This window comes from Martes martes (genome assembly GCF_963455335.1).
Source record: "Martes martes genome assembly, chromosome: 4".
NCBI classification, from domain to species: Eukaryota; Metazoa; Chordata; class Mammalia; order Carnivora; family Mustelidae; genus Martes; species Martes martes.
In genome coordinates, this window is record NC_137891.1 from 83,119,175 (window position 1) to 83,132,966 (window position 13,792).

General features: G+C 35.4%; 1 protein-coding gene across 1 annotated transcript in view; it reads left to right on the plus strand.

The window, feature by feature from the left end:
• PRKDC (protein kinase, DNA-activated, catalytic subunit) overlaps window positions 1-13,792 on the plus strand; it is a 230,245-nt gene that overhangs the window by 14,794 nt on the left and 201,659 nt on the right. Inside the window, exons 11-21 of the mRNA XM_080801920.1 lie at window positions 1,548-1,694; window positions 3,247-3,411; window positions 3,874-4,042; window positions 4,351-4,400; window positions 5,011-5,136; window positions 6,541-6,693; window positions 8,425-8,540; window positions 8,873-9,032; window positions 9,776-9,862; window positions 10,294-10,413; window positions 10,827-10,986. Of these exons, the coding sequence (XP_080658046.1) occupies window positions 1,548-1,694; window positions 3,247-3,411; window positions 3,874-4,042; window positions 4,351-4,400; window positions 5,011-5,136; window positions 6,541-6,693; window positions 8,425-8,540; window positions 8,873-9,032; window positions 9,776-9,862; window positions 10,294-10,413; window positions 10,827-10,986 (1,453 nt within the window). The remainder of the gene's footprint in view (window positions 1-1,547; window positions 1,695-3,246; window positions 3,412-3,873; window positions 4,043-4,350; window positions 4,401-5,010; window positions 5,137-6,540; window positions 6,694-8,424; window positions 8,541-8,872; window positions 9,033-9,775; window positions 9,863-10,293; window positions 10,414-10,826; window positions 10,987-13,792) is intronic.

Below are 13,792 nucleotides of genomic sequence, written 5' to 3' on the forward strand. Positions count from 1 at the left end.
CTTACATCAGTACCTCACTGTCTTGGCTATTCTAGCTTTATGTTAAGTGTTGAAATGAAGTGGTGGATGTCTTCCAGCTTCTTTCTTATCCAATATTATTTTGACTATTGTATGTAAATTTAAAAATTGTTTCTGAGGGAAAGAAATTTTTCATAGATTTCTATAAAGTTCTTATAAACATTACAGGATAGCAGCATAGAATTCAAAAAAATACAGAAGTGTACAAAGAAGACTGTTAAAATCTTCTGAAAGCCACCATTAAGGAAAAAAAAAGAATCACCATTTTAGTAGTATTGCTCCTATTACCTTCCCCTCTCCTTCTCTGTTCCTTACTCTCTCCTTTCTCTCCCACCTTACCTCCTTTCATTTCATTTCTTCTCAAGGAATATTCATAATTTCTGTCACTTTATGATTTTTACGTTGTGTTGGATATGTTTTCCTGATAGTGCATTGAGAGCTGCATGATTAATTTGTAATGGCAGCATAACTAATAAAATTATATTTAAGTCATATTTATATTTGTCCTCTGCTGTTGGATAATTCTTTCCAACTTTTTGCTACTGTATGCAGAGAACAATTAGATAATAATGTATAAAAAGAATGTTGAAAACATAATATTCAAAATTAGAAACAATTTATAAATTATAAACATTATAGTATATTTATAAAGTGAAAAACTATTCTGTGATTAAGTAAGTTGGTGGTGTTTCCTAACATCTTGAAGAACATGTTCCTGATAGACTTGTGAAGAAGGAAATTTTGAGGCAGTATATATGATACCCCATTCTTCTAAAATAAATGGGGTTTCATGCAGGCTTAGGGTATGTATATTGGAAGGTTGACTGTGAAAGGTGGATACCTTTTTTCTGCCTTTGATAATTATCTAGATTCTTTCCTTACTTGTCTTTGTGGACAGTCTTTATGCTGAAATTAGGAATGATTTTTTGAACGTTTGTATTAGTTCTTACATTTAGGTTACTGTCACAGTATGGTAGATAGAGATCAACTTGCTTCTCAGAGTACTTTTTTCCCTTGCCTCACCTCATTCAAGCTTTACAATTTGTAGCTTGCTTTTTTGAAAGATGAGATGCTTGTGTTTCTTTCTGATTGTAAGTCCTGAACTCTGTTTTGTGTGTTGCTCTACTGAGACATTGAATCTTTTAATTCTAAACTCGCTAGCTGCTGGGACTACACAACTCTACACCACGCTATGAGTTACAGAAAAGCTCTAACTATGCTTTCTGCTTCATCGGGGAGCCTAAATTCAAAACCTGGTTTTTGTGCATGTCTTCTTGCATTGGCATGGTCTCTTTCAGTGCCTTTCTCTAGGAAAAATACATCACATGTAATAAGGAGAGTGTCTTTTCTCAACTTGATGCAGACTAAGTAAATTGAAACGTGATTCTTTATCAATAAAAGTGATTGTGTAGAATTGTAACAACACATTGATAATATCTAATTAAATAATTCTAGCCTTTTTACATTGTAATAGATTCCTTTGTTTCGCTATTAAATATTTCTAAAAACTAAATATTATGCAATTGCAGATTTCTTTTATGGTGGCAAAAGATGCGGAAATGCATAAGAGTAAGCTACAGTACTTTATGGAGCAATTCTATGGAATCATCAGGAACGTGGATTCAAACAGCAAAGATTTATCCATTGCAATTCGTGGATATGGACTTTTTGCAGGAGTATGGCTCATTGATTCTTTTTAGTTTCATTTTGAGTGTTTAAAGGAATATAATTTATTGCATTTTTGAATAGCATCTCACACTTGTGACAATATTGTTGTTACTTGCTTCGTTGTTAACTTGTTTATTCAATCCTAGCTATGTACTAGGATTCTGTATACATATTATCTCAAATTTTCATAATTCTCCTACAGGCTTTTAGGACTATTATTCCAGTTTACAAATGAGGAAACTGAGACAGAGAGAAGTTAGGTAGTTGTCAAAGGACACTCAGTTAATAATTGACAGAGCCAAGATGTAAATTTAAGCCTGAAGACTTGAAACACCATGTTTTTTCTACTGTCCTATGCTATCCTTTATTTATGAAGTAAAATTATAGTTGGTGTCACTCAGTGTTTTAGAAAGAGATGTTCTTATGACAGAAGTGTATTTAAGAATATTGATGGGGTGCCTGGGTGGCTCAGTCAGTTGAGTGTCTGACCCTTGATTTCCGCTTAGGTCATGATCTCAGGGTTGTGAGATGGAGCCCCGTGTTAGGGTCTGTGCTAGGTGTGGAACCTGCTTAAGATTCTCTTTCTCCCTCTGCCCCCTTCTCTGTCACTCCCCCTCCCTCTCTAAAAAACCAAAATAAGCATAAAAAAAGAATATTGATAATCACTATAGTTATTTCCCTCTTAATGGATCTCTGCGACTTCTACTTTACTGAATAAATTACTTGCTGCCTCTCTACAGAGCTATCTGTCAGTATCTATTCCCTTTTTCCAGGGAGGAGAGTCCCTGTTCCCAGCTTTCTACTCTCACTACTGATTCCATTTCTGATCATTTCCTCATTTGCTTCCAAATAATCCTCCCTCCTCTTGCTCTTTTTAATCTTCATCTTCATTTGTCTCTGTTGGCTCCTTTGAATATATGTAGTACAGAAGAACCAGTATGTGAGAAGGCTCAAAGGTAAATGAGAACATGGAATTTTCAACTTTATACACTATGGTCTAAACAGCTTCAGCTTGTTCACTCTAGTTAGAGTATGTTCACAGTGTAGCTGGAGCATGATAGACAAAAAGGGAGAGGACTCTAAAAAGATTAACTAGTCAGATCCTCAGGGAAGCTAGATTAGATCAAGGTCCAAAGAAGCCTTTGAAAAATCTGAAGCTGGTAATAGCATTATCAGATTTGTGAGTTACAAAGATGGCTCTGCGTGTAGTGTGTACAATAGTGTAGTAGCATATTCTAGCTTTGAGTTCTCAGTTTCCCCCTCTAGGTGACTAGCCTCATGGGGCATAGACTGCATCTCATTTGTCTTTGATAGCTACCATCTAAGCAATATCTAGAATAGTCGACCATCAATAGATTTTTTTTGTATATAAATGCATATTTAGAATATAATTACAGATTATTTTTAGAAGCATCTTTAAGAAATGTATTTTATAACTTTCATCTCCCTTAAAAAGCTTAATTAATCAGCTTATAATCACATGACTTAACATGACACCTTCAATATCATTATTTTGACATTGATAACATTGATAAAGACCTTTGTTTACCTTTCTGAAAGCCTTGCAAGGTAGTAAATGCAAAAGATGTTGACTTCATGTACGTAGAGCTCATTCAGCGCTGCAAGCAGCTTTTCCTCACCCAGATAGACACTGTTGATGACCACGTTTACCACATGCCAAGTTTCCTCCAGTCTATTGCAAGTGTCTTGCTTTACCTTGATACAGTAAGTGAAATAATTCATTAAACTGAGCACGGTTTTAACTATTTAATCTCAGTTCTTTAGCTAATTTCATGGAGTCATATGAATTGTATGTATTTGGTACAGGCACTACTGTGATCAAGGTGACATTTTTAATTAGTACTTTGTGTTAATAGAATTATTGTCAGGAAACTTGACTTCTTGTTATTCAAAGCAGGAAAAGTTATTTGTTACTCGTTTTATCTTTAAGAGATTAAGATTACTGCTTGGGATAGAATTCACCTTAAGTATCATTCAGACAGCTTTACTCTAATTTTTTTAGGCAGTCACGGTAAGTGTTCAGCTTATTTGTAGATTAGATATAAGCCAGGTTTTTTATTTATCTAATATGTGTCCACTTGAATTGTAATTACTTTGGATATTTGTGTTATTCATATATTTTTTATTCCCTCCTCTAACTTGTAGTTTGCTCTCCATTTCTGATAGGTTCCTGAGGTGTATACTCCAGTTCTGGAACATCTCATGGTGGTACAGATAGACAGTTTCCCACAGTATAGTCCAAAAATGCAGTCAGTGTGTTGTAAAGCCATAGTGAAAGTCTTCCTAGCCTTAGAGGGAAAAGGACCAGTTCTCTGGAATTGCATCAGTGCCGTGGGTAAGTTTGGAACTCACCCTTGTTTTTATGATGAGAAAGACAAACACTTAACATGTTGTTTGATATAGATACCTTTCATATCTTTTGATGCCTCTTGGAAAACTCATGTTTTGGTGGATCAAAACCTCCTTTTTCCATCTCTTTTTTTCTTCCTTTTGCTTCTGAATCTTAATAGTCCAAAATTTTAAACTAAAGATATTAACAAACTTAAAGGAAAGAAAAAAATTAAGAGGTATAGTTACATTCAGTGAAATGATGGTTTACTTTTTGTTGTTTCCTTTATTTTTGTTTTCATTTTCTTTTTTCAGTGCATCAGGGTTTAATCAGAATATGTTCTAAGCCAGTGATCCTTCAAAAGGTAAACTCTGAATCTAATGTTTTGGTATTTAGTCTTTTGTTACTGGAAGTTAGAAGTGATATTGGGGTTTTTAGTCCATAAATATACAAAAATGTTCTTTTAGTTATTAGCCATCCCTCACATTTTGAGAAGTGTAGAACATAATGCTGGGTAAATAAACTTCTCTTTAGTTGTGGAACATCCTTAAATGTAACTTTACTATTATTTATACATTTTTATGAGAAGGGAATGTTTTCTGTCTTGAAACTCTGAGGCAAAATGCTTAGGTGTGTCATGGAAGGCATATCTTAGTTACTTGAAGTTATAGGAACTAGGATGAGGTGGAAGATTGACCTGAGCAGGAAAGTGAGATAAATGACTCATAACACATTCCTTGGGTAATGTTGTGAAATATTTGTTCTTGCGTCACTATTTTAGTCCCTGTTAGAAAAGTTATGATTTCTTTTTCAGCTTGCTTATTATCCTTTCATGCTATACTATCTTCCTCAAATTACAGTCTCCTACTAGTGGGTGTTTTAGCTTAGAAGACTCTGAAAATCAGAACTTTTTGGCAGCTGTGCTTATTTTGTGAATCTACCAGTAAATACTGGCATGTTGTCTTCCTGCCCAGGGTGTTGAGTCTGAATCTGAAGACTATCGTACATCAGGGGAAGTTAGAACTGGCAAGTGGAAAATGCCCACATATAAAGACTATTTGGATCTTTTTAGAAGTCTCCTGAGTTGTGACCAGATGATGGTAAAAATGACTATTTTAAAGTTCCTCTAATTAGTCTCTATAGTTTTACTTTTAAACCTTTTTTTTTTAAAGATTTACTTATTTGACAGACAGAGATCACAAGTAGGCAGAGAGAGAGAGAGGAGGAAGCAGGCTCCCTGCTGAGCCGAGAGCCGGATGTGGGACTCGATCCCAGGACCCTGGGATCATGACCTGAGCCAAAGGCAGAGGCTTTAACCCACTGAGCCACCCAGGCGCCCACTCTTAAACCTTTCTTATTTTAGAATTAAATTTTACTAACTTTTCCATTGTTTTTTAAAAAGTAATTTGAGTAATAAAAAACTAAAATGGTATAAGTTAAGAGCAAAACCATAGAACTCACGTAAACGTAGTAATTGCCTTAGCTGAGTCCTCATTTCATCCATGAGTAACCAGTATAGTATGTTTGATGCTAAGTTATTCTTCCTAACAGATCCAGCCTCTTAGGTAACAAAAGTATAACAGTATTGTCACCATGGAAGAACTATTCTCTTTTTTTATATTAAAGATGAAGATTAAAAAGAGCTAAATCTCACTGATTCAGTAGGTATGAGGAAGATTGGTGCACAGTTATTTACGTTATTTGTGATTAGAATAATGCCTCCTGCTTAATGCTTCTGGTAGATGTTTCTCTGATGTCAGCTTTAAGCCTGGTTCTGCCTAGGAAAAACAATTTTTGTCCATAGATGATTTCTGTCCTGTGAAAAATCTTAGGAGTTTTTAGTTGTTTTCATATTGAGGTAAAATAGTATAGTAGTGTTAATAATTTTACCTACTATATTTCTTATGTGTGACATCAGATATTCCTATATTTTGAGGCCAAGTTCCATAGAAATTTGACTGAGTAAAGGCAGAGTAATTGGCCTATATTTTTGGAATGGAATAGTTTCACTTTTATAGAAGTGATAAATTATATGTTTTAAGTCCGTTCTGGGGATAGGTGTATATTTATTCATGTGCATGTATGCTTACGTGTGTATATATATGTGCATGCATGCAAATTTATGTGTGTACATATATGTAAATGTATATGCATATGTATTTCTACAAACAGAAGTACATAATATATGTGTGTTTATAGTACACAAATGTGTTTTTACTCACACACACACACACACATTAAGTGAGATAAATGTTTCGACAAGGTTTAACCTAAATCTCATTTGTTACTCTCTGCTTAGTAAGTATCTATTACATGCCTGGGTAGGTCATAGCTGACTGAAATGATTTTGTCCTAATTTAGGAAAGTGTCTACATTTTGCAGCTTGAAAACTTCCAGGTAAATCTTCTGTAGTTACTAAATATGCATATACACACATGCATTGTAATGCTTATACTGATACTTTTTTTGCATAAAATTTTGAAGTTTATTATTTTTCTTTAAAGGATTCTCTTTTAGTGGATGAAGCATTTTTCTTTGTGAATTCCTCCCTTCAAAATCTGAATCATTTGCTATATGATGAATTTGTCAAATCAGTTTTGAAGATTATTGAGAAATTGGATCTTACACTAGAGAAACAGAATGCTGGGGGACACAAGGTTAGAAGTTTTTGTCAGTAATAATTTTGCATCATTTTTATACCAGCTTCTCTTTGTATGAAAGCATCCAGGGGGAAATGCCACATTTGTAGAGTAGCGGCATTCATGTGTGTCATTGATACTTTGCTATTTGAATAGCAAAGTGTGTAGAAAATGTTATCCCTAGATTTGGTCAAAAAGTAATTCATATGTTTAATATTTTAAAACCACTTATTTTTTAAAAAGTTATTTACTAGGCTTGTTACTCATTTCTTAGTAATAGTAAAGAGTCAGATCTTACTTTATGTAAAGGTGACTTTTTGCGGTAGTATAGGGAAACCTAGGATTCCTCTTGTTTATAGCTAAGGAAACTTCAAAGCCTGGGTGCAAAGTAGTAAATGTATTCTTAAGATAGTAGAATATAGGCAATAGGCAGGAAAGGAAGAGTACACCTTCTTTTTTTTCTGTACCCAGATTTCTTGGCCTGGATGGAAGGTAAGTCATGGTCTAAAGGCTGCCAGCTAGAAGCTGCTCTGCTCTTATCTGAGGATAACTTTTAGTAAAACACTATGGTAATGACAGTAGTGTTGAAGGGCTTGAGTTCTAGTGGAAAACGTCTAATTTGCTTTTTAGCCCTATAATTTTTTTTTCTTAGATTAGATTATGCTTGTTAGTACATGTGTACTTCCACTGCAATACTGTGAAGTTAGACAAGAGATCTTGGGGTGGATATGCAGAGGATAAATAAAGGAAGCAGTAAAAGGCCATTTTTCACATTGAATGTATTGCATTTGTTTTGTTCTATTTTTTTATGCTGGTTGATGGGAATACCAGTGTGTCTTTTATTGCTTTTTATGCTTTGTGTATTTCTAAAATAATTTAATTGAAAAACTTGCTGAAAGGGGCTTCTTGGAACTGTGTCAGCCAACAAACCTGCTTCTTAGGACACATGTCTTTGTCACTTTTGTTGTCTTCAGTGGCTTTCCTTGCACTTCTTTCTCTTCTTGTTTTCTGCTATCTTCTGTTTTCTGACCTTTTTACTTCATCTCCAGCATATCAGTGGTCACTTCTGTGAGCATTTCCCAAGTAAGCCTGTACTCCTCCTTACCCTCCTTAATAGCTTCCAGTCTGGATTTCTTTCTTTCTTTCTTTTTTAAGATTTGTTTGTTTATTTGAGAAAGAGAAAATGGACGTGTACATGCAAGTTGGAAGGGGCCGAGGAAGAGAATCTCTAAGCAGACTCTCAGCTGAGCACAGAACCCAACCCAGGACTTGGTCCCAGGACCCTGAGATCATGACCTGAGCTGAAATCAAGAATCAGCTGTTTAACAGACTGAGCCACCCAGGCGCTCCCCAGTCTGTATTTCACACTGCTTGTTTAACATATCCACCTGAGTTTTATAACACAAGTGCAGTATGTTCATAGTAACTTACTGATACTTAACACTGTCAGTTTTTTCTGTTTCTCAGCTTGAAACCTCCAAGTCATTACTGATACTTTCTGTGTTCTAAATTTTTACCTCTGTCAAGGCATCATTGCTTCAAGAAGTTATAGCTGCCACCTTTATATTTCTGTATTTGTACCATTCTTCTATCATTTCACTTTGTTGCTTCCTATGTGTCCTTTTTTTTAATGTTTTCTGCAAGCTCTGTCAGCTTTATTAAATTTTATTTGTTGTAATTTTAATTGAGGACCCATCTATACTTTTCTCACTTTGATACAATGTTTGTTTGGGTATATCTCCTTTTAAGGATGAAAATGAAGCTACTGGTGTTTGGGTGATCCCAGCCTCAGATCCAGCTGCTAACTTGCGTCCTGCTAAACCCAAAGATTTTTCAGCTTTCATTAACCTGGTGGAATTTTGCAGGTATTTTTAAAAATTTTAATTATTTAAGGGTGGAAATCCCCCTTCTGGCTATAGGATAGGAAAACCACTTATGTAGATGTATGAAATGAAATACTAAAAGAATTAAACTCTAACTTTACTTATATGAACCATTAAAATATATTTAAACATTCCAGCTTAGAGTTACCATTGTTTTTCTCTTTGAAAGATGTTCAGGTAGGGGAAAAGAAGGAATATGAAAATGTTTATGTAATGGAATCATATACCTTTTTGATTATATCCCTTATAATTTTGAAGCTGAATAAAAATATATGATAAAAATTCTACATTAAGCTTTTAATTTGTTTTTACAGAGAGATTCTTCCTGAGAAACATGTAGAATTTTTTGAGCCGTGGATACATTCATTTGCATATGAATTAATTTTGCAGTCTACACGGTTGCCTCTCATCAGTGGTTTTTACAGATTGCTCTCTGTTGCTATGAGAAATGCCAAGAAAATAAAATATTTTAAGGTAAGTGTTTTTTTCTGGGAACATTGAATATTCTTGTGTTTTTTTAGGTTGCCTGAGTGTGTATAAAGGCATTATAAAAGATTATAGTGTATTGCAGTTTTAAAAATCTCTATTTTACATACTTTTAAAAACTGATAGCATGAGTGGCAATTAATGACACTGTTAAAAAAGTTAGTTAATAGCATTTTCTGTTCTGATTTACAAGCACCCGGCTAATGAGGTTAGATTAACAGCAGTTCTCAAAGTGTGGTTGTAGGACCAGTATCAGCATTACTTGGGAAATCTGTGCCCTTTCCAGACTTACCTAATCAGAAACTCTGGGGGTGAGACTGAGCAATCTGTGCTAACAAACCACCCAGGTCCTCTGGTGACTAGTGACATTTGAGGATAGCTAAATTAGTATACCTAACACCCTAGTCAATTATGAGTGGTCCAGCTGGTTAGTTATAAGGTGAATAGTTCTCTTGGCTCATAGGTGTATGTGTTGGAAGACAGGGAAGGGGGAATAGATTAAGCTGGGCCTCTGACTTTTGACCAGCCATTCATTTTTCCATCTTATGCTTTGTTTCTCACTGACCTCTGCCTGAAGTGTTATTGGGGCCAATTTTTTTTCCTGTCTGCAGAAGGCCTTGGCAAAGTGAAAATGAATTCACCCCTTAGAAGTAAGACTGGGAACTGCTAGATTAGGACCTACAAATCCATAATTATTGTTCACTTTACTGATTTACTGCTTTATTCAATAGGGAGTTGGTCTGAAGAGTCAGACACAGTCTCCTGAGGATCCAGAAAAATATTCTTGCTTTGCTTTACTTGCAAAATTTGGTAAAGAGGTAACTTTTAAATGATTTATGCAGTATTATGTGCTATTTAAAAAGGGAAGTATATTGATAAAAAAATCTCAGTGATCATAAATTGTCTAATTACTTAAAAATTGGTTTGCTTAATCCAGATTGGGATTAAGGGATTAGGAAACACTAATAGAGGAAATCATTGTGTTTCAAAAGTCCCTGAGTTTTCATGATACAGCTTGAATGATGTCAACTTGAAACTAATGGATTCTTTAGCTCTCTTATAATAAGAACTAAGTACTTCAACAAATGAACTTTTCCTGGAGATCAGCTTAATTTGTAAACTAAGCTATGTCATATAAAAGCTGCATGATCACTTTTTATATTTGAGAATAGGGTAAATATTTTTTAATGATTTTTCAAATTATAGGCTCCAGGTACATAGCACTGTATTTCTCTTCTTTCTCATTAAGGTATCGGTTAAAATGAAGCAATACAAAGATGAACTTTTGGCCTCTTGTTTGACTTTTATTCTGTCCCTGCCACATGACATCATCGAACTTGATATTAGAGCCTACGTTCCTGCATTGCAGGTAGATGTGTTGTCTTAAGCAAATCCATTTTCTTCACGTAATGTTATGTTTTCTAGAAAACATGGTATTAAGGTCTTGCACTGCAGTCATGGTTGGTGCTTACGCATGAAACACCCCTGGTTCTGCCACTTAGTAGCTTTGGGGTTTAGGATACTTGGCTTGGCCTTTCAAAGCTTCCCTTATAGGTGGACATGAGGGTTAAACCTGTGTATTAAAAGTCTGCAGTATAACACCTACTACATAGACTGGTGGTGCTTGTTTTCCCAATAATGACCTGGGGTGCACCTACTTACCTCCAGCAATATCTGTCAGTAGAAGTGTTTATTCATTAGAAACCAAAACTAATTGGTGTTTTTTTCTGTAAATGTTAAATTCCCTGCATTTCAGTTTACCTTGTTTGTATTAATATATAGATGGCTTTTAAACTGGGCCTGAGCTATACCCCATTGGCAGAAGTAGCCCTGAATGCCCTAGAAGAATGGTCACTTTACATCTGCAAACATGTAATTCAGCCCCATTATACAGACATTTTACCCAGCCTTGATGGATATCTGAAAACTTCAGCCTTATCAGGTAAGGTTTAGAAGAATTGTGATGTGTATCTTAAATCAAATGGTAATGTAATACTTTTAATAGGACTATTTGTATTTTTGTAACTTCTGAAATTTGAACATATCTAAAATATGTTTGATTGATATTTATGTTATCTTCCCAATAGCCAATATAATTGGGACATAAATAACACTGGAACATATAATTGAGGTATTAAACCTGTTTTTCATTTTATTCACATCCTACCAAGATTTATAAAATCTTCAAGGGCAATAACTCTATCTCTAGTATCTTGAACTCCTTATAAATCCTAATACACTGCCTTGCAATAAATAAATAAATTGTTAAATGGGAATTAAAACTATAAAAATTCAATACTAATTTTACATTTTGTTGAGTTTTACTGGTTTTCCAAATACAATTGATGAAGCACTAATGTTAGCCAGTTTTGAAGAATTATCATAGTAGAAATAGGTTTGGGAAAAGATTAAAAGGAATCTTTTAATTTTACCCACTCTCTGTTTTTCCCTGTCTTCTAATTATCTAGAATACACATTTATGAATAGATAAATCCTTTCCTTAAAACAGTCACAGTATCTTATTAATTTAAAGAAACAAAGAAAAGTAGTAATTAGAGTTTAGGAGGACAGATTTACTTGAACCAGAATGAAGATGGACATTGTTATTAGGTGGAGCAAAAAGAAAGATTCAGATTGGAGAAGACACTGAAATATTGCTAAAAATTTAAATATTACTGCCATGAAAAATTAAGTGAATTAAGTGAAAAATTAGGTTAATTTGTAAAACTATGTAAATCTTTTTTTTTTTTTTAAGATTTTATTTATTTATTTGACAGACAGAGATCACAAGTAGGCAGAGAGGCAGGCGGGGGAGTGGGGGAAGCAAGCTCCCCGCTGAGCAGAGAGCCCAATGCGGGGCTCAATCCCACGACCCTGGAGCCATGACTTGAGCCGAAGGCAGAGGCTTTAACCCACTGAGCCACCCAGGCGCCCCTATGTAAATCATTTTTTTGTTCAACTTAAGTTTTGTTGGTTTGGAAACATTAGGTGGAAGTTCTGTGACACATTTTATTTATTGAGTCTGGTTTTTGTGACACCCTTGATGCAAATTCAGGGTTTAAGAAGAGTCACAGTTTTGAGAGATTTTCTGTAAATGCTAGAAATAACAAGCATTATTTAGAGACAAAAAAATATAAGCTAATTAATGATTATAGCTTACTTAGGCTTTTAAAATTAACATTATGTAAGGATTGCTGCTATTTGAGTAAATCACTAAAAATACATGGACTTAGTTTATTTTTTTTGAAAATTTTATTCATTTATTTGACACAGAGAGAGACAGCGAGAGAGGGAATACAAGCAGGGGGAGTGGGAGAGGGAGAAGCAGGGATCCTGATGCAGGGCTCGATCCTAGGACCCCAGGATCATAACCCGACCCGAAGGTAGACACCTAACGACTGAGCCACCCAGGCGCCCCTACCTACATGGACTTAATTTTTAAAAAATGAATCTATCTAGTAACAAATGGTACTTTTTGCTTTCGGGAATTTAGTTCTGTCAGTTAGCTCATTGAAAAAATTTGTTTCTTTTGGGGTCCTTGGGTGACTCAGTCAGTTAGATGTCTGACCTCAGCTCAGGTCATGATCTCAGGGTCCTAAAATCAAGCTCTGGATCAGGCTTCCTGCTCAGCAGGGAGTCTGCTTCTCCTTCTTCCTGTATGTCTGCCCCTCCCCCGACTCATGTTCTCTCTGTCTCTCAGATAAATAAATAAATAAAATCTTTAAGAGAAAAGGAAAAGATTTGTGTTTCTTTTAAATTAATAAGGGACGATACTGTGATTCTTTTTTTTTTTTTTAAGTTATAGAGAATGATAGGCTTTTTTTTTTTTAGGATTTTATTTATTTTTTTTTGACAGAGATCACATTTAGGCAGAGAGGCAGGCAGAGAGAGGGGGGAAGCAGGCTCCCCACTGAGTAGAGAGCCAATGTGGGGCTCGATCCCAGGACCCTGGGATCATGACCTGAGCCGAAGGCAGAGGCTTAACCCACTGAGCCACCCAGGTGCCCCTCTTTTTTTTTTTTTTTAAGATTTTATTTATTTTATTTGACAGAGATTACAAGTAGGCAGAGAGGCAGGCAGAGAGAGAGATGAGGAAGCAGGCTCCCCGCTGAGCAGAGAGCCCGATGTGGGACTCCATCCCAGGACCCTGGGATCATGACCCTGAGCCGAAGGCAGAGGCTTTAACCCACTGAGCCACCCAGGCGCCCTGATACTGTGATTCTTTTAAGCAAAAGATCTACTCATAAATATGTGTATTCTAGATTATTAGAAGATAGGGAAAACAGAGAGTGGGTAAAATCAAATAAAAGAAAATCCATAATCTTAAAGACAACTACTCTTTTTATTTTTTTTTTTTAAAGATTTTATTTATTTGAAAGAGAATAAGAGGGGAGAAGGTCAGAGGGAGAAGCAGACTCCATGGAGCTGGGAGCCCGATATGGGACTCGATCCCAGGACTCCAGGATCACGACCTGAGCCGAAGGCAGTTGCTTAACTGAGCCACCCAGGCGGCCCCACAACTACTCTTTTTAGTAATGTTTTATTTGAAATGATCAAACTTTCAGGATAGTTGCATTGATAGTGAAAGGAACTCCTGTATACTCTTTACACAGATTCCACAAGTAAGATTTTGTTCCTTGTGCTTTATTGTTACATGTACTCTCCTTGTATTACAAGATAATACATGTGTGTGTATTTATACATGACTTTTTTTTTTTCTGAACCCCTTATGAGTAAGTTGCGGGAAG